The sequence below is a fragment of the Apteryx rowi genome, unplaced genomic scaffold (assembly GCF_003343035.1).
Source record: "Apteryx rowi isolate R43461 unplaced genomic scaffold, aptRow1 scaffold_396, whole genome shotgun sequence".
NCBI classification, from domain to species: Eukaryota; Metazoa; Chordata; class Aves; order Apterygiformes; family Apterygidae; genus Apteryx; species Apteryx rowi.
The window spans coordinates 1,446-26,058 of NW_020450485.1; the positions used below are offsets into that span (position 1 = coordinate 1,446).

General features: G+C 36.3%; 1 protein-coding gene across 1 annotated transcript in view; it reads left to right on the forward strand.

The window, feature by feature from the left end:
• Window positions 1-330: 330 nt before the first annotated feature.
• Window positions 331-24,613, forward strand: part of HERC2 (HECT and RLD domain containing E3 ubiquitin protein ligase 2) — a gene marked incomplete at its 5' end in the record, with an annotated part of 106,725 nt that continues 82,442 nt past the window's right edge. Inside the window, 4 exons of the mRNA XM_026074698.1 lie at window positions 331-445; window positions 9,093-9,230; window positions 22,244-22,463; window positions 23,841-23,941. Coding sequence (XP_025930483.1) covers window positions 331-445; window positions 9,093-9,230; window positions 22,244-22,463; window positions 23,841-23,941 — 574 coding nt within the window. The remainder of the gene's footprint in view (window positions 446-9,092; window positions 9,231-22,243; window positions 22,464-23,840; window positions 23,942-24,613) is intronic.

The following is a 24,613-nucleotide window of genomic DNA, read 5'->3' on the forward strand; positions in this document are numbered from 1 at the left end:
CTGTAAATAGCATAGCTAGTATGAGTGGAACAGAGGATCAGAGATGCTAATGATGATGTATGTATTTTACATATATGTATGTGTCTCTGTGTGTATGTGTATACTATATATATTGTTCAGGAATTGTGTGCAAACTCATCTCCCCTATGTGCACCCCCTCCCCCCACCCCCCCATCAAGGAATATACCAGTAAGACAACTAAATACATGTTCCTTCTTTCTTCTGTGACAAAATATAAAAGCTGATCTATTTTGAGTGTTAGCTTGAGTTGGCTTGGGAAAAATACAGTGGTGTTTATCTATATATAAATATATATATTATTTTTAACAGCTTGCTTTTACACGAGATGGACTCTGTGGCTTGTGGAATGAAATGGTAAAAGATGGGGAGATTGTATATCCTGGAACAGAATTAACGCAAAGTGGTGAACTACCTCCAAGAAAAGGTATGATTTTTTTTTTCTAAATTTTTTTTTTCTTTCACTATGATGGTGAAAATGGAATTCAGAGTTGGTACTGTAATAAATCTTTGGCTTCTCATCAGATGTCTATATGTTTTGGCAGTGTTCGTATTCTGAATTAAATAGAATTGAAACTGATTTCTTAAAAGTGTACAGAAAAGTAACCTCTAATTCAGATGAAGGCTGTTCCAGTCTTTTGAAACTAAATGTCATATCTAAGCATGTTATGATGAGAGAGGCTTGGGGAATATACTTGTGTTTGCTGTAYTTACTGTGTTTACAGCTGAAGCTTCTTGTCTAAAGAAAGTGGGCAGAGAAAGGGGGTAAAGGCAATATCACTGTTACAGTGATTGCAGTGATTAAAAGGTCAGCTAAAAAGCTGTCCACGGTCTGACTGAGAGTGTTGCTTTTATTTTTTAAGTCTCCTAGTTTATTTCAGAGCAGGTCAAACACTCAGAATCCTGCAAACGGCAGATTAATGTATCTATCCAGAAGAGATTATTTGTATTTTGGTAGAGGTGGGTATTGTTTCACAGAACAATTGGATAAGATGGGCTATGCCAAGATGGAGTGGTCCTGGTCCTGCCTTTTTCTTTGTGTTGGTTGTAGTGCTCTTTTGAGTCCTTAGTTTGCTAAGCTTATTTCTGCCARGTTAGGAAAATCAAACCTTTTTCTTTTTCGACTGGCTTAATTTTCTGTTCACTATCTGATGAGTTTCATCGGTAATGGATGTGACCCCAAGTAAATGAGACCCTCTCTAGGAGAGGGTGGAAGGGGAAAGTGGAAATGTTCATTTTGGTAGCAGTGAACTGTTATTTCAGCTTCTACTGCTTCCTGAACTGCATTGTTGGATAGACGTGGTATTTCAAACCAGTAATGCCTAATTCCTTATGGAGATTTCTTTTTAACCTATGATTTCTCTCCTTAAAAAAAAGATAAATAAGGGTCTTTTGGACTAGAGGAAATTATTTTCACAGAAAAGAAGCCAAAATAATTACTCTTTGAGGGGAGAGTGCATTATGTGTTATTTTTATCAAGAATATAAGCTTCACAGTTTGGGGGGGGGGAAGGGGCTGCATGCTGTAGTAAGACTAGAATTCTGCTCCTGAATGCTTTAGGGCTAGAAAACTTCTCCTTGTCCTTCTTGTGATGCTAGCCATATTGAAGATTGTTATTGATGTTGGATGAAAATACAGCTGATCCTATCAAAGGGCTACTACAGCAGCTGCTCATGAAATGGATGGAGCAAATGTAATAATTTTTTCTTGGGATTGGCTGGTACTAAAAGACATCCTAAGCTTGCTGTAATGGAGGGTTATGCCATTGACAGCTCATGATAGAAAAGTGTTATGGTGATGGTGGGATAATGATTCAACATATTCTGCTCTGATGTAGCAAAAAGCTAACAAATATCTGTAATAATAAGAGAGAATATATTAATTGCATCCTATAAAGCAGGTATTTAACTTCCTTTTTTTCAGTGCCAGATCTTTATACATCAGTTTTAGAATTGTACCTGTGCTGGTCTCTGACAGAAATCTACTCTTCCAATATCCTTATGGCTAAATAGCCTCAAAGAATTAGGCTTTTTGTTGGTGCTGTAGTACTTCTAGTAAGCCCATAGAAAGATGTCATAGTGGGTTTTGCTTTCAGAGGAATCATTGAAATATAATTAAATAGGAAAATGCCAGCTGTCAGTTCTGATCCAAAATTTAGAGAGCAGTATAAAGTCAAACAACAGAAGTGCTAAGCAAATCTGTTACTTGACATGTTTGTCTACACTTGTGACACCTGCTCTGAATCATGATTTGAACTTTTGTTGTTTTTTTTTTTCAAAGTTGGATGTATGTGCATATGACTTGAAGGATCAAAAAGGTATAATATGTTAAAGGCTGTAGGATACTGTTCTTTAAAAATGCAGAAATTCTGACAGTTTACTTTAGAAATAAGGCATTTTGTTTACCTTACAATGTCAGTGGCCAAGCTGTGATGAGGCTTTCTAAGGCTTTCTCACATTTCTGTTTTTATTTTTATCTTTAAAACAAGACTGCCACTTGTTGTTTCCAGTACTGCATATGGTAGGCTAGGTATAAATAACAACTGAACAGACACAGAGATCTATTCAGAAGTGAGCATTATCTGAGTTGTCAGCATTTAACCTCATTTTGCTAAATTCTATGGTTAGAGGCTTGCTGAAAATATTACAGAAAGTGATAGAATTTTATTAATGTTTAGCATTGGATATTCCATGATTTTGTGCCATCTGAAAGATTGTGATTCAGCATGGTCTTTATTTTTGCCCTTATCAATAAATAATGGGGTAGGAATAGTGCAAGGTGCTGGTTGAAAGTTGAAATACTTTCTGTAGAGACCCCATAGAGTCTTATTCATCTGTACTTGATTCTCAGTAATCATTAATCTTGAACCACAGGCATATGAAAAGATCATGGACTCCAGGATCCCTTATTTCTGATTTTGTTTCTGCRTTCTTACAAATAACACTGCTACACTGCTTTTCTGAGACATTCTGAAGCAAGCAAAGATGTCCTTAAAAATTTAAGGCATGAATTAAATTAAATGGCACAAGTAATCTGAACATTTTTTTCCTCTGAAATGGTGAAGTATAGAAGTTACATAGTACAGATCAGATCTGTTCCTTTCTGCGAATGTGGTGTTCTTCTACATAGGTACTTCTAAACCACGTGTCAATTAAAAGCCTTGGAAAAACTGCAGTAGTTCATTTAGAAACTTTAATATAGCCTTTTCGGGCTAGTAACTCTTAGAATTAATGTTTTAATTCTCTTTCAGTGAAGTTAGCCTTCTTAAAAGCCATTGTGCTGGCCTGCAGGATTTGCAAAATGTAGCTATCTTGCTTACTAGACTTGAACTTTAAAAAGAAGAATCTAATCAAGACTATTTTTGGTCAATGTGAATCACATTGTATATCTGATCTCATGGGGCAGTAGAGTGAGTTATGGAACCAGAAAAAATGGTGCTTAATTTGTGCTTCTGAACTTGCAGCTCCAATTAAATTTCATGAAATTAAAATCAAGCATATTTCAGCCTGTTTAGTTGATAGCTACTTTTTTGCATAAATGATTTATAAATGTAATTCAAGAGAAGGAAAAGTGCATACTAGTAATTAGATGTATCTAAATACCAGTGCTTTTATATTAAAAGCAATATATTTTAATCTCAGTATTCAGATTTTGCAGCTATATTGACTAATTTGGAGATAAATAAGAGATCTTGTACATAAAAGAGGTAGCAGTACCTAGTCCTTTTTATGCTGTCTGTTTTAAGAAGTTTTGATTTATGCTCATGAGTTGTAATCCCTCTCTTCTTCACCAGTGCTGTAGCTCTCTTAGTGCTGACTGGGCTGTTCAGAAGAGGCCCTTCATTCTTGCAGTGGGTATCAGCAGAGGCTGGTATGACTGGAAGAACATACCATTGATAGTGAAAAGCATTCCTTTTCTCTCTAGGAATGATATGCAAATTTTGCCTTTTTTTATGTGTTAGCAAGAACATTTGGATAGGAATAACCTCTTTGTTTTTTCTTAATAGCATTTCAAGTGCATTTCAAATGGGTGGTTAATGTGTTCAGCTGACTGTGTTTGTATGTTTGCAAGTAGCTTCTGAGGACGCAGCTGTGACAGTAGTGATGTACAAATACAGGTGCACTTCCAGCGCAGCAAAATTATTAGGCTGCCATTAGGAAATTTGGGATCAGATTAACATTTTATATACTGGAAGCTCTGTACTTAAATAATGATGATATTTCTGTCCAAGATAGGAAACCATTACTATGAATTTTGAAGACATATCAGTTAACCACACAGGTCTCTGTTTTTTGTTTTTTTTCTTCTTCAAATTTCTGTATAGATGGGAATTCTGTTTCAATTAGCTATATTCGAGTTTCAGGACAAAAATACAAAGTTAGTAATCAGCTTCATGCCTCTGACCTGCCTTTGGTAAAACACTGTGGACTTTTTATTCTCTTCTTTCTTCTCTCCCCTCCCCTCCCAAAAGTCAGACCATTATGTCTGTTAGCGTAGTTTTGTTGAATCCATCAACCTCATCCAGTGTTGCATCTGCAAATAGATGATAAAGTCCAAATGCCGTAAAGTGATTCTAGAGAGTCTGGTAGAAATCAAATCTTTATAATGACAGTAACAGCATGTGGGAGTTGGCTATGCTGGCTACTGTTCAGACCACATAGATCTCAAAGTGTAATAGTGAACAAGCCTACAAGATGATTCCTGGTTTAGGCCTCCTTTATTATGTAAGAAAAAAAACTTGTTAAAAGTGAAAAATGCTTCTTTTCTCTCCCTCTTTTCTGTATCCCCTAACCCAGCTATACTGACTGTACTCAGGGGCTCAAGCATTCAGTATTCGGATAGCTGTGGATAGTCACATCCTGTTTGCAGGACAGAGGGAAGTCACTAGTCCTCCCACTAGATAGCTTGACTTCTTAAACAGAAAATGCTTTTTTGCTTATCCAACAGATAATTAAAAAACACATTTTAAAAAATATCAGATCTGGGAAGAAAAGAAACTTTATTTCTTGTTTAGAATTAGGAGACTAGAAACTTCTGCCATCTGGATTTTTACATCTGGATGTCTATGTAAATATGATTTTCAAATGGTTAGGCATGCATCCTTCCCTCACAAATTACTATCAACTGAAATTAAAAAAAAAAAACCTCATGTAAAATAGCATTAAAACCCCCAAATGTTAAGTTCTCCTTGTCCCATTTGGTGGGATAAATAGTCATCAGCTAAGGCAAAATCAAAACTACTCAATCCCCCAGTCTTTTACTTTGCATAAGCCTGGAGGAAGCTGGACTTCAAAGTATGTGTCCAGCCCATGCATTGATTAGGTCTGGGGGAAGTTCTCATGAACAGATTGCTTGCAGATGCTGCAGAAACTTTGGTGACTTCAGTGAATTTGCCTGTCTCGTGAAGTTGTGGGTTATGGTGGCAGAAGCTGTAAGAGATGGCTTGATTACTTAGGACTTCATCTGGTCATGTTAGTATCTCCCAGTCTGCTGTTTTACAGAGAGAACAAATGGTTATTTTGAATTGGTTTTGGAGTGTTTTCCTGATCTGAAACTACTGAACGCTATTTTAGAGTGGTCTTAAAATGCAGCTCGTATGCAGAGCACACTGCATAACTTTTTGCCTTGTGAATGACAAAGGTATTTGTGGCAACATCTGCTGGGACGTGGTTGCAGTTTGTTTGCTTCTACTTAAGAATTCCTGACTATGTCAGTTCATTGGAATTCAAGAGCAGCACAGGATCTTACCGTAGCAGATGCCTGAGACAACTATGCAGTGACAATAATCTTCTTCACTGAATATGAAATGTAAGTTCCACCTTTAGCTGCTTCCTTTTCATCCTCTGTTTATAGTGGGGTGGGCTATTGCTGTGACTGCATTTAGTGCAGGATCAAAGATGACTGCTTTTGCAGCTTTATTTTGTTCTAGAAGACTGACCATACATGGTCAGTTACTGTGCTTGGGTTTGGGGGCTAACTTCTGATTGAGGATGGTTACTTCAGTTGCTAAGTTTTGACTGTCTAAGCACACCCCAGTTTGGAAGCATAAGATTGTAAACCAAAATATAGTTAAGAGGTAGTTCTCTCAGGCAACTTTTACACAGTTGTTTTTCCCTGTCCCAATATTCACATTTCAGTCTGAGAAAAAGGTAAGTTAAAACAGGCTATCAAAATGCTGGATGTTTTTGTCTGTATTGTTTTGAAAGCTGTCTTATTRTTTGTTATTTTGGTCTATGCTTGCTTCACCCAATAATCCCCCCTGTGCTGTGTGTTTCATACTGTGTTGCATTAGAACGTGCTCCTTTCAACTGAGCACCTGGCTTGGTTTTTCCTCAGTGTCAGTCACCAACCTCACTTTCCCTGAAGTAGGGATTTGGAAAACGCTTTGTTAGGTCTTCACGTGCTGCTCTATGGAATCTTGTGGAAATATCTCCCTGGCTGTGATATTACTGTATTGCTCAGTCTGTTGTAGTAACTAGCTGCATGGGGAAAATAATATCTTAACAATTAAAATTCTTTCACACCTGTATGATGCTGCAGTACTCCTAATGTGGTGTTCTCCCTACTCTTTTCTCTTTYCCCAGCTGGGCTATTTTTTAGCCACTAGTATTGTGAAGAAGGCTAGTTTTGTTCCTCATCACTATCTTCTGAAAAGTTTTCAGGGTTCCCTTTATAAAATCCCTTTCTTTCAGCATAGCTGAGCTTCCATAATTATGAAGTTTGTGTTGCTGCTTTAAATCTAGACTAACTGAAACCACCTTTGTACCTTAAGGGGCAAATAGCTTTGTGCAAATGTAGTGAAAATTTTTTAAGGAGCAATTTGACAAGGGCTTTTAAAGTGATTTATGGCTCAGATCCTTCCCCCTTCTTCCTCCAACTGTTCATACAGAAAATTCAAAAAATTTCCCCTTGTGGATTTCAATGTGCTTAAAGTCAAGGTTATTTTTATATAATATAAAGTTCCAACCTGGACTGGAACCTTCTCTGTTTGCAGTGAGGAATTGGGCAAAATAAGTTCATAACCCTGTATCATCATGCTTTGCCAAGGATCTGTTAAAAAACATAACAAGTTCTACAGCTGCCTGTGAAAGATCCTGTAGTGTCTTGGCACAACGCCCTTCTACCCGCTGACTGAAATCCCAGACCTTGTGGAGCGTGCCTTTACATGTGTGGGTGAGCAGAGAAACTGTGAGGTTACAGTGTTACTGTGTGGATATTCTGAACTACTTGAGCTAAACAGGGTGCTTAGTCACTGGTCTAACTGTGTAATGAAATTTGTGCTTTTAATATTTACTTGTACCTTGGGATAGAAACAGCTACATTCAATTACATTTTGGTTGTGTTACCATGCTGAAGATTGCTGGACTGTTTTGGCAGTTCCTCGTTGTTTGAGAAACACAGTCATACTCAGTATGACTTCCACTTAGAAGTAAAATATCCAAACTGTTTTTTCCTGTTCTCAAGTGACCTCTGCTATCCCTTCCTTACCCCACAATCCCAACTGCAAATTGCATGCTGCAGTTCTGTCTTGCTCTCTCTCTCTTTTTTTTTTTTTTTTTTAATCTCTTCCTTGTTGTCTTCAGCTGCCACCTCCTGAGTGCTAGTGTATGTTATAGGTTAGGAGACATTGGCTTTTAATTTAAAGCCTGTATAATTAAGGCAGCTTAAAAAGGTTTTGTTTGGGTAGTGTTATTTTCCACAGCTAAGCAAATTTTTAACAAATAGGCAATCACAGATCCAGTCAAAACCAAATTAGGTATCTATTTTTTCAGGCCAGGTGGAAAGAGTAGTTGAATGTTTTTGTAGATTATGATAGAATGTGGTTTGTATGCTTTGAAGTAATAAGAGGCCATAATCCCCGAGTGGGGTATATGGCAAGTCTGAGGCAGGCTGCAATCAGATACGCTGTGTCTGGCTGCAGCTCTAATCCATTGTTCTTGTCTTCTGAMATATGCTAACGCAAATGCATATGTTGTGGGGGGGGCAAACTGGGTAGGAAAAAAAAAAAATTCTAATGCTTGCCGGAACTGTTGTGACAGGACATTTGGGAAAGAATCTGTGTAGAGTTATGTTGGCAGATAGAAATGGAGGAGCAGTAATTTTTAACAGCCTGGTAAAGATGACTGGTGGGGCTAATCTCTTAATTTGGTACATCTGTAATTAGAACAGCATGTTTGTTTTTGTTTTGTTTGTTTGTTTTGGGGAGAGGGATAGGTTGCAAATGCTGGAGTTGAGAACTTTTTGGGAAAGTGGTTAGAAAAGAGGGCTATCAGATGGTAAGAAGAACAGTTGCCAACATGGCCCTGAATTGCAAGACGTTCTTGTGCATTAAACTGGCTGGAGGTGCAAATATGGAAATCCATATGCCCAATGTGATTAAGGAGGGACTTGCAGCTGTCTGTTTCTACTGTGTTTGGAAGACTGGGGCTTTCATCCAATCTTTGATTACAGACATAAGTGACTRATGTCTGTTTTCTGTCTTTATGAAAATAATCTTATAAGGATTGCAAATGCTGTTGTGAACGGTTCTGCTTGGGCAGAAAGTGGTGGTATTATTGTCATTGCTTGCTGGTAATTACTAAAATGGTAGATACATTACAGGTATTGGCATATCCACCAATTTTAATGCAGCAGTATTTCAATATAAAGCTCTCCTTGATTTTGAAATTAAGGCAATTGTTGTCTTTTCCATGTTGGAAATAGAATATGAAAATAAGAAAATAATACTGAAATACATGTGAGTAGTTGGGAGCAAAATCTGACTCAAAGTGCATTCTTTGGCATGTCAACCTTATGTGTTGGGTATTGTTTTTAAAAGTTCATCCTTCTTGGGAGATTACAGCAATGATTTCTTGATTCTAAGGTCACTGTGTTGTGAAGTGTTACATGAGACTTAGTACCTGTGACAGTTAACATGATGCATACTACTTTTCCCCACTCCATACTCTTAATGACAGACAATATTGCTGTAAATTTGTGGGCTCAGATTTTCATCTTTAAGTTTTTGATTTAAAACTGAATTGAGGGGATAAGTAGCTTAACTGGTGGTCTTTTTTTTTTCTTCTCTCCTTTAGATGATAGCACAGAATGCCAAACTGCTTCAAAGAAAGAAGAGCAAAATGACAAAGACAAGAAAGATGAAGAAGAGACTCCACTGCCCACTTACAGGGCCAAATCGATTGTTGAGAGTTGGGTATGGGGCAAACAACCAGGTATTACGGCTGTTTCAGTAATTCTCACTGAAGTATTACATATTCTGTGTTGATCACTACTTGCAGCATCAGGAAGTAATTGGATCAAATGTACTTGTTGACAGGTGCGTCTGATAGATTAGTGGAATAAGTCTGGTAAGTGATTAACTGACAGGTGCATTTGTTAGATTAGTGGAATAATTTTGATAAGTGATTAACTGCATAGTTCAAGTTAAACATCACTTACTATTATTACCTCTGGATTTAATTAGATTCATGACTTGAAGAGATAATTTGCACCTTTCATGCTACTTTAAGGAATGAAGAACTGACTTGTTTGGAAGAAATGAAGTGATACAGTGAAATGTTAGGATGTTTTCAGAATTTTTTCTTTTCAGCTATGGATACTAAAAAGAAATTGCTTAGCTTCGGAAGCCTGAATTTTCTGCAGGCAGTAGAAATTTAATAGAAACATGTAGGTGCTTTTTCTTCTTGGCTTCTTCGTCTGGCTGGTGAGTTTGTGTGACTCATGGGAGAAGGTTCAAATGGTTAGTGCAATTGATTGTCCATCCTGACTTCTGCTGACAGTAATCTTACCCGTGATGGCAGTGGAAGAATGGTCTGTATGTTCACATCTTAGTCTATGGCTTTATGGCTTATCAAAATACTGATTTTGATATTGAAGCCAATTGAAATTCATGTCTGCTTATTACTGCAGAGCAGCAGTTCATTGTCTAAAATGGTTCAATTTAAAAATAGCGAATCAGAAGAAGCTTCACTTCAGTGGTTTGTTTTACGGTTTTGGTGCATGGTGTGTTCAGTTTCAGATGCCGGCATCTAGAGACTTTGGAGACATCTGATGTGCCCCCTTTCCTATCCGCTTGCTGAGAAACCCTTGGGGAAAAAGTGTTACCTCTTCGGTGCCAGAATCTGAATCTGTGTAGCCCTGTTTGCTAGGGAGGCTATTCAGCTTGTTTCTGATGAGCCACAGATCAGTTCCCAGTCTACTTTCCTCTGCTCCATGCCAAACAGCTTGTCACCTTTTCTTAAGGACAGCAGGACAGATGGATTTGCTGTCACTCTAGTATAGGGACAGAGAATTTTGCAGTGTAAGAGGAATGAAAAGAATTGCTCGTACAGTGGAAAGGGAGGGGGGGAGAACTGAATGTGTTTGAGAGATGTAAGCTAAAGGTCACATCGTTTTTTGTTTATATTTTATTTAGTGTTTGTTGTTGAAGAGTAAAATAAAGAAAATATTTTACAAAATGGTAATCTAAATGCRAAGTGTTTTATCAAATTTCTCCCAACTGATAAAGGTGTTTGGAACAAAAGCTGGCCTTTAAGCCCTCTATCCCCCCAATCCCCCCATTAAGTTCTTAAAAATTGGAAAAACAGTCATTTGGTGGGGGGGGGGAAGGGATGTATATGTGTTTGGAGCTTTCAGAAAGGAATGGTTTACTTTCTTATATTTACTTTAGTCTTTGTATATATCATGGCATTTTGGCACATATGGATACTTACTCTAGAAATAATGTACAAAGCTCTTCTGTAATAAATTCTTATTCCTTGTTTTTCATTACCATTTGTGCTTGAAGTTTATGTCACCTTAATTAGAATTAATTAGTTGACTGGCAAATCCATAAACAATATTACAAATGCATGTACGTTTTATCTATAGAACAGTGTTATGGATGGCTTTCTTGATTTCAGATAACACTTTTTTTTTTGTATTTGTCAGAAATATAGCTAAAAACTACCTTTTGAGTCACTCAAGTTTTTATGCTTTATGATTCTCTTTATTTTCTTCAAAATAAATCATTTCAATCTTGCTACTTTGTATAAGTTTTTCATAAAACAAGGAAGTCTGTTTAAGCTTTTCTTATGTCATTCCTCCTAAAAGGGCATGAACCCTTGAACATTTGACCATAAACTGTCTGACGAAAGCACAGAGCACCTATTTATTTGTTGAAAAGGAGAATTCTTTCTCAGATTCTTACTTCAAGTAACAATATATTTAAGACTTACTATGTTTTAATTTATGTTTGTTTTAAAATTCTCTACATGTAATATGTAGTTTGGAGCTTCGAGATGCTTTTAGATATTTTTGTAAAGGAATTCAAACTCTGTCTCTTCACTTCCTACAAAGTAGATAAGACTTACTGAGTTCCAGGTCAGTACTCTGAACTATTTTTATTCAGTTTAATGATTCCCAGTCTTACATTATGAAAATACTATCTAGACACTAGATAATGCACACCTCTGTTTTAGAAGTGCTGAAAGACAACCTTATTTTGCTGAAATATGTGGAGGGTTATATTGTTGAACTTCAACAGACTAGTTCAGTGGGCCTTGTGACATTGTTTCCCCATGAGGGCTGAGGGATTTTGAGATCAGACAGAAAACCTGTTTGCTAAATGTGTTGAGAAGCATACTTTTTATGTCTTTTTTTTTCTCTTCTCCTTTTGTTTTGTCATCCTGGCATGAGTTCAGAGAAGGGAAATGCTTTCCCCAGTTTTAATTTATGCTAAGATCAGTACTATGCCAAAACAGGACAAAGAAGGTATAGTTTTTTGGAATGATCTTACTGTGCAAAATTCTGCAGAAATGCATTAGATAGCAATAAAAAAAAGTGTAAGCCATTATTTGACTTTAATGGATTTTTTCCTTCTTTCTAGCTTCTTAGAGTTCATCCGTTTTACATTTGGTTCTTAGCTGGTTTCATCCTTGAGCTATTTGGACCTCTTCTTCACATGAGCGCTGCTTTAAACACCCCCACCCGCCTCCTGTGTGTTTGTTAACCTGTTCTTCTTGATTCTTCCTAAAAATCTTGTTTTACTTCTTTCATCCGTTTTCTTTTCTTAAAATATTTTTTTGTGTCTAACATGATTGGATAGGGGTCCAGGTGTTCTTCCTTGGACGTGGGGAGAAAAAGAGGAAAACCACTGAAGCTGTTGTATGAAACTACAGAAAATAGGGCGGTATCTTACTTTCTTGGGCTTGTTTTTCTTAGTCTTGATATGCTTAAGGTTGGCTAYATTGAGTCTGGACAAAGGACAGTCTAGTCCAGTATCCTGGCTGCAACAGTGTGAAGTAGCAGTAGCCTAATGAAGAGTTGGGTGCTATGTGTATAACACTTACTGTATCTGTAGCCTGTATACTTTGAGCCAGAGGTGATGGTATGTGTTTTGAGTGTTTTTCTGGGGTGGTGCACATTTTATTTTTCTTCAATTAGTTTGTCTAGTCTCTTTTGAACTTTTTGAATTTTTATCATCCATAGCAACCTGTAGCAAGGAGTTTTATAATTCAACTATATATCGTATAAATAGTATCTTCTAGTGCTTGACTTGATTTTTGGCATCTGTTAGTTTCACCTAATGCCCTGTTGCTCTTATACTGGTAGAGATGGTGAACAATTGTTCCTTACTTGTCTTCCTCCTGACACTGATTTTTTTTTCTTTCTTTTTCTAATACTTTTGTCATAATTCCCCCTCTACCACGCATGTGTGTGCACACGCACATACACACAAGCACACTCACACTTGTTGCTTTCCCAGGCTGATGATCTTAATTTGTGTAACTTCTTTACATGTAGAAGCTATTCCAAACACTTGTTCTTCCCCTTACTTTTTCAGCTATATTTTTGTTCTGGGGAAGGTGGGTTGGGAAGACAAGAACTGCATATAATATTCTAGGTGTGGGGACCTTATGGTTCCATGAGGTGGCATAATGATCTCCAGTTGTCTGTCTTGATACTCTGTTTTTGCAACTACTGTTGAACAGTGTATCAGCTTCTTCAAAGAGCTACTCTACTGTGGTACCAAGATCTTATTCCTGAGTGGAAAGTTGCTTGGAGCCCATTTAGCAAGGAAAATAGGGATTTTGTTTCCCTTGCTCATCAATGTACCTCTACCATTCTGTTGTTCATATGCTTCTTCTCTGATTGTCTGCACCTTTTTGCAGTTGGGTCTCATCTTCACTACTGTAATATCAACAGACTTTATCACTTCACTATTTATCTCCAGCACAGGACTTTGAACAGGTTTCTGTAGGGCTTGCTAGTATTGTCGCTCCTCAGTGTAAACTAGCTATTTATTCATACCCCTTGTTTCTTGTCTTCCAGGCACGTCTGTCATTTTTAAGCATTTATCTCTTATCCTGTGCTCATCTGCTTATCTTCTTTAGGAGCTCTTTGAAGGTTTTGTTTTTCAAAAAACATTCAGCAAGAGATCCCTTGTTCATGTGACTGACCCCTTCAGAGAACTGTCCCGAAAGATTTGTGACATATGACTTGCTGTTTACAAGTGCTGTGTTGACTCTAACTCAGTGTAGTATTATTCATGTACCCAATAATTCTGTTCTTTATTATAGTTCTTATCAATTTGCTGAGTGTGGACACTAAGCACCCTGGTTTGCATTTTAGACCAGTTTTCTCTGGAACCTATTAAAAAGACAGTTTAAAGTGAGACTACTGCTAAAGGTAACAGTTCACAGTCTTATCCTTTATTTCTTTAAGTTCTTAAAGTGAATATTGTCTGGCTGCAGTAATTTGTTGGCATTGATTTGCTCTATAGCATCATCATCCAGTACTATATGATTTGAGACAGGTATTTTGATGCATCACTTGTAGAAGGAAGTTCTTGTATAGGAACATCCCATTCTTTTCTATACCAAACCCAGTGTATGTACTTTTTGGAGATTAAGTCAAGCATTTATCTCCTTTTTAATGGTTTCTCACTAATAACTCTAGTAACTTGAATAATTTTCTTCCTTTTTGTAAAGGCCTCCTCTCTCTTAAGCTTTGTACTTCAGTATTAACATCCTGTCAATGGTGGAAGGAGGACAAAGTATCTGTAAAGCCTGTTTTGTCTYGTTTAAAGCCAGGCATTGCATTTTCTCTATTTTTTCTCATTTTTTAAATTTTTAACACTTTTTTAGAGATATGTATAAATTACTTCTGATTTTCTGTTTCACTGCTCCCTGTGTGAAGGGGACTTTGTCTGCTGTTTGTTGTCATTTTCTTGAATTTTGCCAGCTTCTGTTCCATTTTTTTTTTAATTTGAGAATGCAGAGTTCCTAAGACTGCCCATAAAAGATGTGTTGTTTCAGACCCTGGGCTTTTATGCAGCTGTGTACTCCTGCTTCTTCTTCACAGAAAACTCTTATGACTTCATAATTCTATGTGCCTGGTTTAGTTTTGGTTTAGATGGAAAACATCCATTTTGTACAGGCAACAGTTCCTGGTGAAATTGAACCCACTTCTATACATGTTTTCTCAGACATGTATTGAGGTTTCTCTTCTCTGACAAAATCTGGTCCTGCATATAGCATAGATGAGAATTTCAAAATCTACTACCAGRAAGATTCTGAACTTCAGTTTCCCATATAGCAGTCTGCATTATTGCCTCTAGWATATTTTTTGTCAACAAAATGAATGTTGTTGGTACTCACAGGGTCATGTATATTGGTTCCTTGTTGCCCTAGAAGCCTATCCACATACTTGGAGGTCTACTCATTTTGCACTCTGCAGGCAATTACATCTAGCCCTGCTTGTCCTTTTTCCCTAGGGTGTTGTGCCATTCAGAGAAGTGGGTGGAAGTAGCAGGGAAGCAGCTAATCATTATGCAATGTTCTTTGCGGTTGAAAGAAAATAGAAAAAGTTCTCTGAAAAATAGAAAATGGGAACTCGGGAAGCTTGTTTCTGGGGGACCTTGGACTTGAAAAGGAAAAATGCACAAATGCTGAAGAAAGATTCTTCTGTTTTGTGTCCTCTCCACCTGCAATCATATCATTGTTTTAATGAAATTATTGCCATCTTTTACAAAAGCCTTGTTTATACTTAGACCATTGGGCTGTAATGACACTAGTAATACTACACTGAAAGTTAAATTTTAAGCAATTCTGCAGGGATGGTGTCCTCAGTAAATAATGCCATCAAAACTCTAAACTCAGTTTTAACTGAACTTCTAATTTGGATTTAATTGTAACTTGTCCAGATGCCTACAAGGCACAGTTGAATCAATGAAAATGTAGTTGTTTGGCATCCTTCTTATTTTATTATAGTGACTTACTGTTTTTGATAAGAGTCCTTCTTTTGTGGGGAAAAAAGTTTCCTTTATGGTAGCTCCAGTCCTTGCAAACGTGTAATGACTTTGTGTGTGTGTGCGTATGAACATGTTTAAAAAGAAAAATAAGCAGAAGAGCTAACCGTTTAATACATATCACTATTGGTTGTTTAGAAATGTCTTCAATATAACATGTATTTGTAGATCTAAAATTTGAGAGATTTTAGAGACTTTTGTCCAAAAGTGTAATTTTCCCTTAAGGCTGAATCATATTTAACTTTTTAGAGAAAACACATTGGCTCAATCTTTTTCTCAAAGCATAAAACTATAGAGCCAGCTCAGTGACTTTAAGTTTAGCTGTATAACATTTATATAGTACTGCTTGAGGTTAATTTTTATTTCTTGAAAAATCTAACAGCTTAACTGATCCAACAACTGGGTATAGAAGCTGAGCTTTAAAAGCTGTTTAAATAGGTTATGGTTCAAATTTGCTGTACTCTGATCTCATTTTATATGATTAAGATGATAAATATTGCATACTTATGGGCAAAGTTATTTTAAATTCACCTTAATCATTGTCTGAATATCAAATGCTACTTCATACTTGAAGTTTCAGTAGAAATCCTGCTACTCTGTTTTCTCAGTGGAACAAAAAGTAAAGGCAAAAATAACCCTAATGTAAACTGMTTTAGAGGAACAAGCAGCATGCAGTGGAAGTGGGGATACAGTTTTCTTATGTAGTCAGAACTGGTTTATATTAGCAGTGAATTAAACTATTATGCTGGTAAATCATTGTTGTGACATAACACTTCTGGGGTTTCCTCATGCATGAGTGAGAGCTTGTTTTTTAGATAATGCCATGTCTTGTTTTTCTGATGTTGCTAGTAAAGCTAATTGCACTAACAGTTGCCTTAGAGGCGATACCTGAGGGAGCAGAAGAAAATTACCTGTGTGAATTCAGGGAGATATTGCTGAGATACACATCATTAGCAACAGCAGTTGGAATTAACTGGGCTTCTGTTGTGACGGGAGAATAGCTGCAAGTTTCATCCTTTAAGGGCTATTAGTTAGAGGATTAAATCTAAATTTGTATTGTGTGCAAAAAAAAAGTAATTAAAAGCAGTCACAGCTTTGGAAAAAATTGTTGTTTTATTAACCTTCTCTAAAACTATATTGAGTGACATTTTTCTACCTTTAATATAATTTCTTGATCAAATAATTTAAGTTCAGATTTAGAAATACTGATAAAAGGAATGGCTCAATAAAAGGATAAAGTTTGACTAGGTTCTCCCTGCTGTCTTTTTTTTTGGGGGGGGGGGGCTAAATATTGCTGTTCTCTGAACTCTCTCCTCCCCATCTTTTCTTTCATTTTCTTACCCCCTAAAACAGTTTTGCATCTTCCCAAAAGAAAAGAACCCCAGAACTTGGAAGCTCTTGTCCAGCTCCAATTTTCTGTTTGATTTTTATTTATGTTCTTAGAGGGTGTGTGTGTATATGTGTGTGTATATATATACACATACATGAATAGAGGGTTGTCTCTTGCCATTTTGTTCTCTGTATGAGTATTTTAGAATCAATTTTTGTTCACAAAAAAGACTTTAAAAATTAAGTACTCAACCACATAATGAGAAGTGTTACAGATGTCTATGCAACTATTCATTCTYTGTTTCCACTGAATAGTAATAAGATAAGCTGCGCTGATGGCCATCTTTTGATGGGGGGGCATGGAAGGAAGCAAAGACAAAATACCCTTTAAGAACTGTATTCTTTGTTAATGAAAAATAATTTCAGGGGCATATTTAGCCTTGTTTCTTAAGGAAATTAGACGTGATTGCATTTTGTCTTTCCCTCTGACTTTTGAATCTACTATGTATTCTGTGGTGATGGCTCGCTGGCCCATTAGAAGCACATTTGGCCAAGCCAACCACATCTTCTGTCTGCTTTTTGTCCAGTGGATGCATCAGGCAGTGGGAGGGGAGAGAGAGAGGGGACAAAATAGAAGAATCTGTAGGAAATTAGAGTGCATTAGTTCTGCTGCTCACGGGAATGTGTGCTGCTTGTAACAGTAGATTCTTGCCAAATTCTGCTGGAAACCTGTTTTGTGTTCTTAGAGCTGAACTTGCTCCTTCTAAAGCTGGTTGACTCAACAGAAGTCCTGGAAACTACTCAGTTTGATACAGGCATTTTTCAGGGTCCTTTATCTATCAGGTAGAAGCATGCAATGTTTCCTGCAACAGCTACTGAAATAAGTGTTAAGAAAGCATTTAGTATGTTAAGTTTTTTTTTTTTTTTTTTTTTTTTTTAAAGCTCAGGGAAAAAAAAGAGGAGCAAGCAGACCTTTGAACAGGCTACCTATTTTAGACTCAGGTCAGATGAGTGCTCTGGCTGTGGCTGAGGTGGTTTAAGAAGTTACTGTCTTCAACTGCCTGTCTTACCCCCCTCAGTTTTGCTGGCATAACTATATAATGCATCACTTCTTAACTTTGTTCTGTCAAATGATCTAGGTTAAATGCTACTGGTATTTTTCCTTCTAATGCGGAGAACTTTTGACAGGATGAATTAAGAAGTGAAGACATGCAGTTATGTTAGTAGCTGTGGGGATGGAGGGATGTGATAAATTTCAACAGAAGATGGTAGACCCTTACCTATCTCCACTGCAGACAGAAGCCTGTCTGACTGTAGTTGTCAGATAACAAATATTCTGCTAATGATAACTTGAGAATTTAAACTGCTAAGTTATGACTTTAACTCCTATATTGTAGGTACGGGTTAGGTAAATAATACACCTCCAACYAGCGTTTGTAAAATAACTGAAGAAGCAAAACGTTGCAGAGGGCACTATGCTGCTACATCAGTCTTTAATGCTTAAACAGTTTTGTTTAAAGAGTTCCCTGTAACCTTCTCAGATGAAATTTGAATCGTTACTATTTATAAGCTATTCTCTCATTAGTGTATTTAGTTCATTGGTAATGTATATTGTTTAGATTTGAGGATTTATTAAAATCAATTATCATTTGGTCAATTCCCYGATAAATCTTTCTGAAGATGAACTGAATTTTCTTAAAGATTAAATCTTCTCTTGCTCCACAAGTGAATTTAAGAGAGAAAGTGTGCGACTATATCACACTTAAAAATAGTGCTACTCTTATTAAAACTGAGATAGTCCCTGGTTCAGTTTTGAGATATCTGAGTTGTAGGCTTGCTATAGTAACAGTAAGTCTGAAATAGCTGTTTTGGTTTTTAACTGCACTTTGTCTATGAAATCTCTTTTGGATTAATGAAATATTAGAAAATATGTATAAAATATTTAAGAGAGGATTTACTTAATTTTGCAGAAAGCCTTCATAAAATTGTGGCTGTTTGAGATTGTGAAGGCATGATGAGAAGGCGGAAGAAAAATAATTTTATTACAACTAAAATCARTTAGCCTAAGTTTGGTTAGTTCAGATTTAATTTTAATGGTTTGAATGTTGGTGAGGTTAAATCATATTTTCAATATGAAGAAATTATTTATGCATGCAATTTTAAGTAGTTTAAAATAGTATATTGTAGCTGACCAGGTCGTCATACCACTAGTTTCTGAATATAAAGACTCCATCCTTTTAGGGCTAAACATTTGAAAATTGGATTCTTTCTAGCCATTCCTTTTCTTTCATAGTGATAAGAACAGGATTTCAGTTGATTCATGTTTCTAGCTTTGATACTGTCTTAATTTGACCTTGTTGTTCTATTCATTGACTTCATCAGTAGGAAAGCAAAATAACTTTCTTTTAAAATAAAATATCCTGTATTTCAGAAAGGGATATTATGAGATTATGAGATTATTATGAAACATTGTATAGTCTATAGAACTTGACACTGGTGATCTTGAAGTATTATGAAGACCTTGAAGTATTATGAAGATGTTTTTGTATTAAAGCAGAATTGAACTTTTGAGGTATTTAAAATCTAGAGTTACGGTAGTTTTTTGCCAAATGAATTGGCCGTTATAGCAGATCATTTTGTACAATATCGAGTGTCCTACAGGTTATCCCCAGTAAGTATTGATGAAGCATTAGATGCTATAGTGAAGCTATTTTTCTCTGCACAGACGCARTATCATGTGTTCATGCAATGGTTGGCTTTCAAACTAGTAACACTTGACTTGCATACGTTGTATGTGCCTGCACTGGATTCCTTTTATTGTGCACTGGAAGTTCACATAGTAGTCCATGTCATCTGTTGCATCAGAACGGCTGCAATGTTGATCACAGCAGTGTTATGGAAGAATGAATTTGGTTTAAAAAACATGCAGCTGTAGGCTGTTAGGGTCACTCCATTGTGATGGATTAGGCAGGATCCTACCTTTCCAAGTAATTGATAGAGGAACGTAGGTGGATGCTGCCTGCGTGAAGTGTTTCTTTCCAGTAGTCTCTACTGTACATATGTCTAATAAACATGTTATTTTGAAGTGAAGGGTTTTGTAATCGGAAAATCTCTAGTTCTTTAACTCTCAGAAATAATTTTAAGGGCTGTCCACATTTGTTAGTCACGAAGAAATTATGAATACTTAGCTCTGTATTACTCCACTGAGTCTGGCACCTAATCTTGGTTTGTGTAGCACCAAGGATGATACTCACTCTTCCCCAAACATAGACTTTTGTGAAAATTTATTTCAGGAAGGTGCCTTATTTTTCTTCCTTGGCTATTTCTTTACTTTTCCTATGTATATGTAAAAACATAATGTGGAGAATGAATCTGTGCAGAATGAAATCAGTTGTCAAAAAGAGCAATTTTAAGAAAAATCTCTTTGTGAAACAAAGTGTGACCATTTGTGGATGGATATTCTTCATTATTGTATCGGAGTAGTATTTAGAGACTGATAGGGTTTTACTGTTTAGGCAGGGAAGAAGAAAATTGACTTTTACCTTTTCTGATAGTTTGTTTGGAGGAGTCAAGAAGCTGGCATGCTGGAATTGGCCATGTTCTGTTGTGATACTCTGAAATGCAGAAGCCATGTGCTGCAAAGATGTTCTCTTGTATTTTGGTTTAAAAAATAAAGGTTAAGGCACTGTTTAGGTTACAGCAGCCAGTGTCATTTCTTGCAGCCTCAGAACGTGCAGGGTTTTTATTGGTGTTCTGAGTAACGTTGACACTTCAAAACTGAAATTTTATCTGCAATTTGGAGTATTTAATGAAAGAAAATTTTTGTTGGATTGGCTTGGAAATGAGGTATATTGGAGCTTCTGACTTGGTACCTATACAATCATCTGTTAAACCTTCTCAGTAAGCTTCTATTCGACCATAATAATAAAATACAGTATTAAAAAAAAAAAGGGGGGGAGGGGACAAAACCACCATGCCTTTGGCAGGCATCTGTTTTATTTGTATTTTGCTTTGCATTGTCATCTGAAGTAACTGTGTGTAATTTGTTGACATTCAGACTGTACTGTAGTTCTCTGGGGACTTTTATAAGGCTAATATTTAAAGAAAGTGTCACTTTTTTGTAATATTTCTTGTTGCTTGAGTCAAAGTATGAATGTGTATAATAGCTGCTATTACTTTTGTCTAATTATATGTTTTTTAAATATCTAGACTGTAAGGAACACTTTTTAATCTGTTCTTATGCGTTGAAAAGTTGTTCCTCATGTTCAGGTGGAAAAATGCAAATTACCTCAGGGAAAGGAATGTAACACATTATGAAACGGTGAAATGTGAGAAGTGATGTTGAAAACAGGCTGCGGTAATGGCTGACAACAAACTAGATGCAACTGTGTAATGTGATATGGCAGCAGAAAAGGCCACTTGAATTCTCTGCTTGGTACGCAAAGATGCATTGCAGAGTGGGGACAAAACATGGAATTAGGTGACCCCTGCACAGAGTTGTATTTGCAAAAAATCTTTGGACCTCGTTAGATACAGTTTTCAACTCCTGAGACTGTCATAAGGGTGTCTGGATTTAATATTCTCTAGTTTGGGGCAGGTGTTCCAAAAAATGTATTCTTTGTATCACAAACACTGTTACGCGTATGTAGAACTGTGTTTTTTCATATCCTTTATCTAGTCAGGTGTGAATTAAAATGAAGTTTCTTCTGTGTAGCAGCCGGGCAACAAGTGTGATTGGCTTAGGGATGGGTATTGCAATTCAGTGAAGAGCAGACTAACATGGCCCAGTGATCAGACTGTTAATAAAGGGACACAGAAGAACCCTTCTAAGAACACATGTTCATGTTTGTCCTCGGAATTAAAGCTTCTTTTACAAAGAATGTAAAAATACACTTTTTTTTAGTTTCTATTTTATCGTGTTTTTTGATACTATCCTTGTTACCATCTATCATTAGGTTACAAGGACTTTGGGCTGTTGACTGCCTTTTCTAATCAGCCAAGAATTAATTCTCTGGTGGTGTTACATAAGCCAGATCTTTATTTTCTAGCAGTACTCACAAGTGTCTTGTAAATTCTGACATTTGGTTTAGAGGCTTAGCAGCCCTTGGCAATGATCCTAGCGCTTCTGAGAGTAATTTTATAACTTCTAAGAAACTTAAGATAAGGTGTATCAGTGCAAAATGAAAGCACATCCTTGCGGGCACTTAAAAGTTTGTGGCCTGTACTTAGAAGTCTGACTCTAAGGTCTACTGATGATAAGAATTTGCTGTCTAACTTGTTTATTTAAAACAGTTGCATAAATCTTTCATATGACACTATAATTTTAGCCATGAAATACTAAGGTTCAGATTTATTCGCACAAAACCTGTTTTGATGATGACCTTACCTTTGTCTGTCTAAATAACTGTTAAATATGACTTGTATTTATGTAATACATGCTATGGATTAGAAGTGTGTGTATTATATATGGAAACAGAGAGCTTCACTGTGTTTAGAGATTCAGACTTTTGGTCAGTGCATAGTTTTCAATTTGTCTTGACTTTTCTTGATAGTGTTTACAGGTGTTCATCTTTCTGTTATATAATGATGCCTTTCTCTGATTCTTAGATGTGAATGAATTGAAAGAGTGCCTTCACGTACTAGTGAAGGAACAGCAAACTCTGGCCACTCAAACTGCTACAACAGCGCTTTCAGCTATGAGGCTAAAGCAGAGGCTAGTTATCCTGGAAAGGTACTTCATTGCATTGAACAGAACCGTTCTTCAAGAGAATGTCAAAGTTAAGTGGAAAAGCAGTAATATTCCTCTGCCTGCTGTGGATAAGAAAAGGTAACAGCAAGTTGTTCTGATGCATGGACAAGTTAATACCTAAAGAAAGTCACAAAAAGGTTATTAACCTGTGCGTGAGAGCTTAATATGATTTCTTTCTCCTCCTGAAACATGATCACTTAAGAAACTTTTCTTACTTCCTAAGATAGTTTTAAGTGGTGTTTTCTACCAGACAATATTCCTCCTCAGCTGTCATTCAGTTGCTTTCCCTCTGTTTGTATTGCTGAGTTTTTGTATAATATATTGCTGTGGCTGTTATTCTTTGAGCTATAAGCATACTTTTATTGAGATGTTCCTTTTGTTCTACTCAGCTAGAAATAAAACCTGTTTCAGAACTGTTGCTGATGAAAGTTACATAGCTCTAACATTAATAAACTTTCTTATCAATGTTTGCTAAATTAAGACACATAATAAAATTAAAACTTTAAGTACGTAGAAGTTGAACGTAGCTCTCCTTAGCTTGGGAAAGAAATATTATAATCAAAATTTTATCTGAAAAACTAAAGGATAAACTGATAATAGATATCATAGACTGGTTATTATGGGATTAAAGTCTGGCAGTGACATCTTTCTCTGAATAATCTTGTTCTCTGAAGAAAAATKTTCAATTCTCATTAAAAAGAACACTGGTATATTTAAGTTACCAGACTGCTAAAAATTCTAGTTTAAATTTTCTACCTGTTGAAAAAGTCCAGAGCAATTCACTTTTGTGGTGGTGTGAGGGGAGAAAACCAGGTTTCTTGTTTTGTTAGAAGAAAACAGTAGGGAACTTGCTGTTGTTAAGTACAAAGGAAACCTTGCTTAAATTAATATACTTGTTCGTATAAAAAGGAAGGTCAATATAAATGTATGTGAGCCCAATGAGTATTAACAAAAATTCAAAGCATCTCTCTTCCTTACACAAACCAATGCAAAAGCTGCAAAGAGATCTTCATAATGTTGCCACTTGAGTGGAAAGATGAAAAATGACAAAATTGATGGAATTTATTATGAGTAATTGAATAGAAGATTCATACAAATAAAAGCCTACATTTCCCTCTGAGTAATTCTACAGGTCTTTCTTGTGGCAATCAGTTATGCCAAACTAGTTTATTTTTCTCTGTGAACCTTTCATGGCAGGGGTAGGGTGTTTGGTTGGTTGGKTTTTTTTTTCCAAACAGGTGAAGTTGAATTTTGGTTGCTGACATTTTAATATTGCCCACTATCTCTCTCAAGAGAGTTAAAATTCTTTATAAATATAAAYGATGTGTATTTTTATATATGCATATAGATAAATTACAAGTACTATATTACACTTTTAAATTTTACAAATAATTAATAATTATATATCATTATTATATAAATTATTTAGAGATTATACGTATATATATTTTTTAGCCCAAGACCTGTAGGCAAAGGTGTAGAAGGACTTGCACGGGTTGGATCCCGAGCAGCACTTTCGTTTGCATTTGCATTCCTTCGTAGAGCGTGGAGGTCAGGTGGGTCTACTTTTTAGCTTATTGCTTATATTTTTGATTAGAGAACAGATGATTCATTGAAGCATATGTATTAAATATTTGCATAGAGTTGTATAATATTTTTATAGCTGTTAGATTTGCATAATTATGCAAATGTTTTATGTTTATGTAGTATTATGTCCAACAACCTTGCCAGCACTGATGCTCTGTTGTGCCAAGAATCTGACTTGGTGCTTTTATGTTCAGGAAGGCAAAATTGGGATTCTGTATAGAGAACATATTTTTAATGCCTGGTTTCAGAAAAGTGAGAGCTGTCCTTCAGACAGGGTAAATAACTTAATATCCAGTAGTAATATGCTATAGTGGCTTGGAAAAGGGGTTTGGAGCCATAGGGGGAAACTTGTTTTTAGTTTGTGTATCATTTGTGTACTTGACAGCAATTGTCAAGTTCACAGGTCGGCACTAAGAAGTTTGATGTGGTAGAAATATCATCTGTGCTATGTTAACTTATCTGTTTGTCTCAAGCTGTGCTGTTTGTTCAGACTTGCACTTGCCCTGCAGCTGCTTGGCTCTCTCTCTGGCCAACCAGCCCTAGTTCTTTTTTTGATTTCCTCAACAGATGCGTAGTGGGACAAGCAGTTATAGGAGYTGTAATCACTCCTCACCTTTCTGAATGTTTTTGGTGAAATAGTT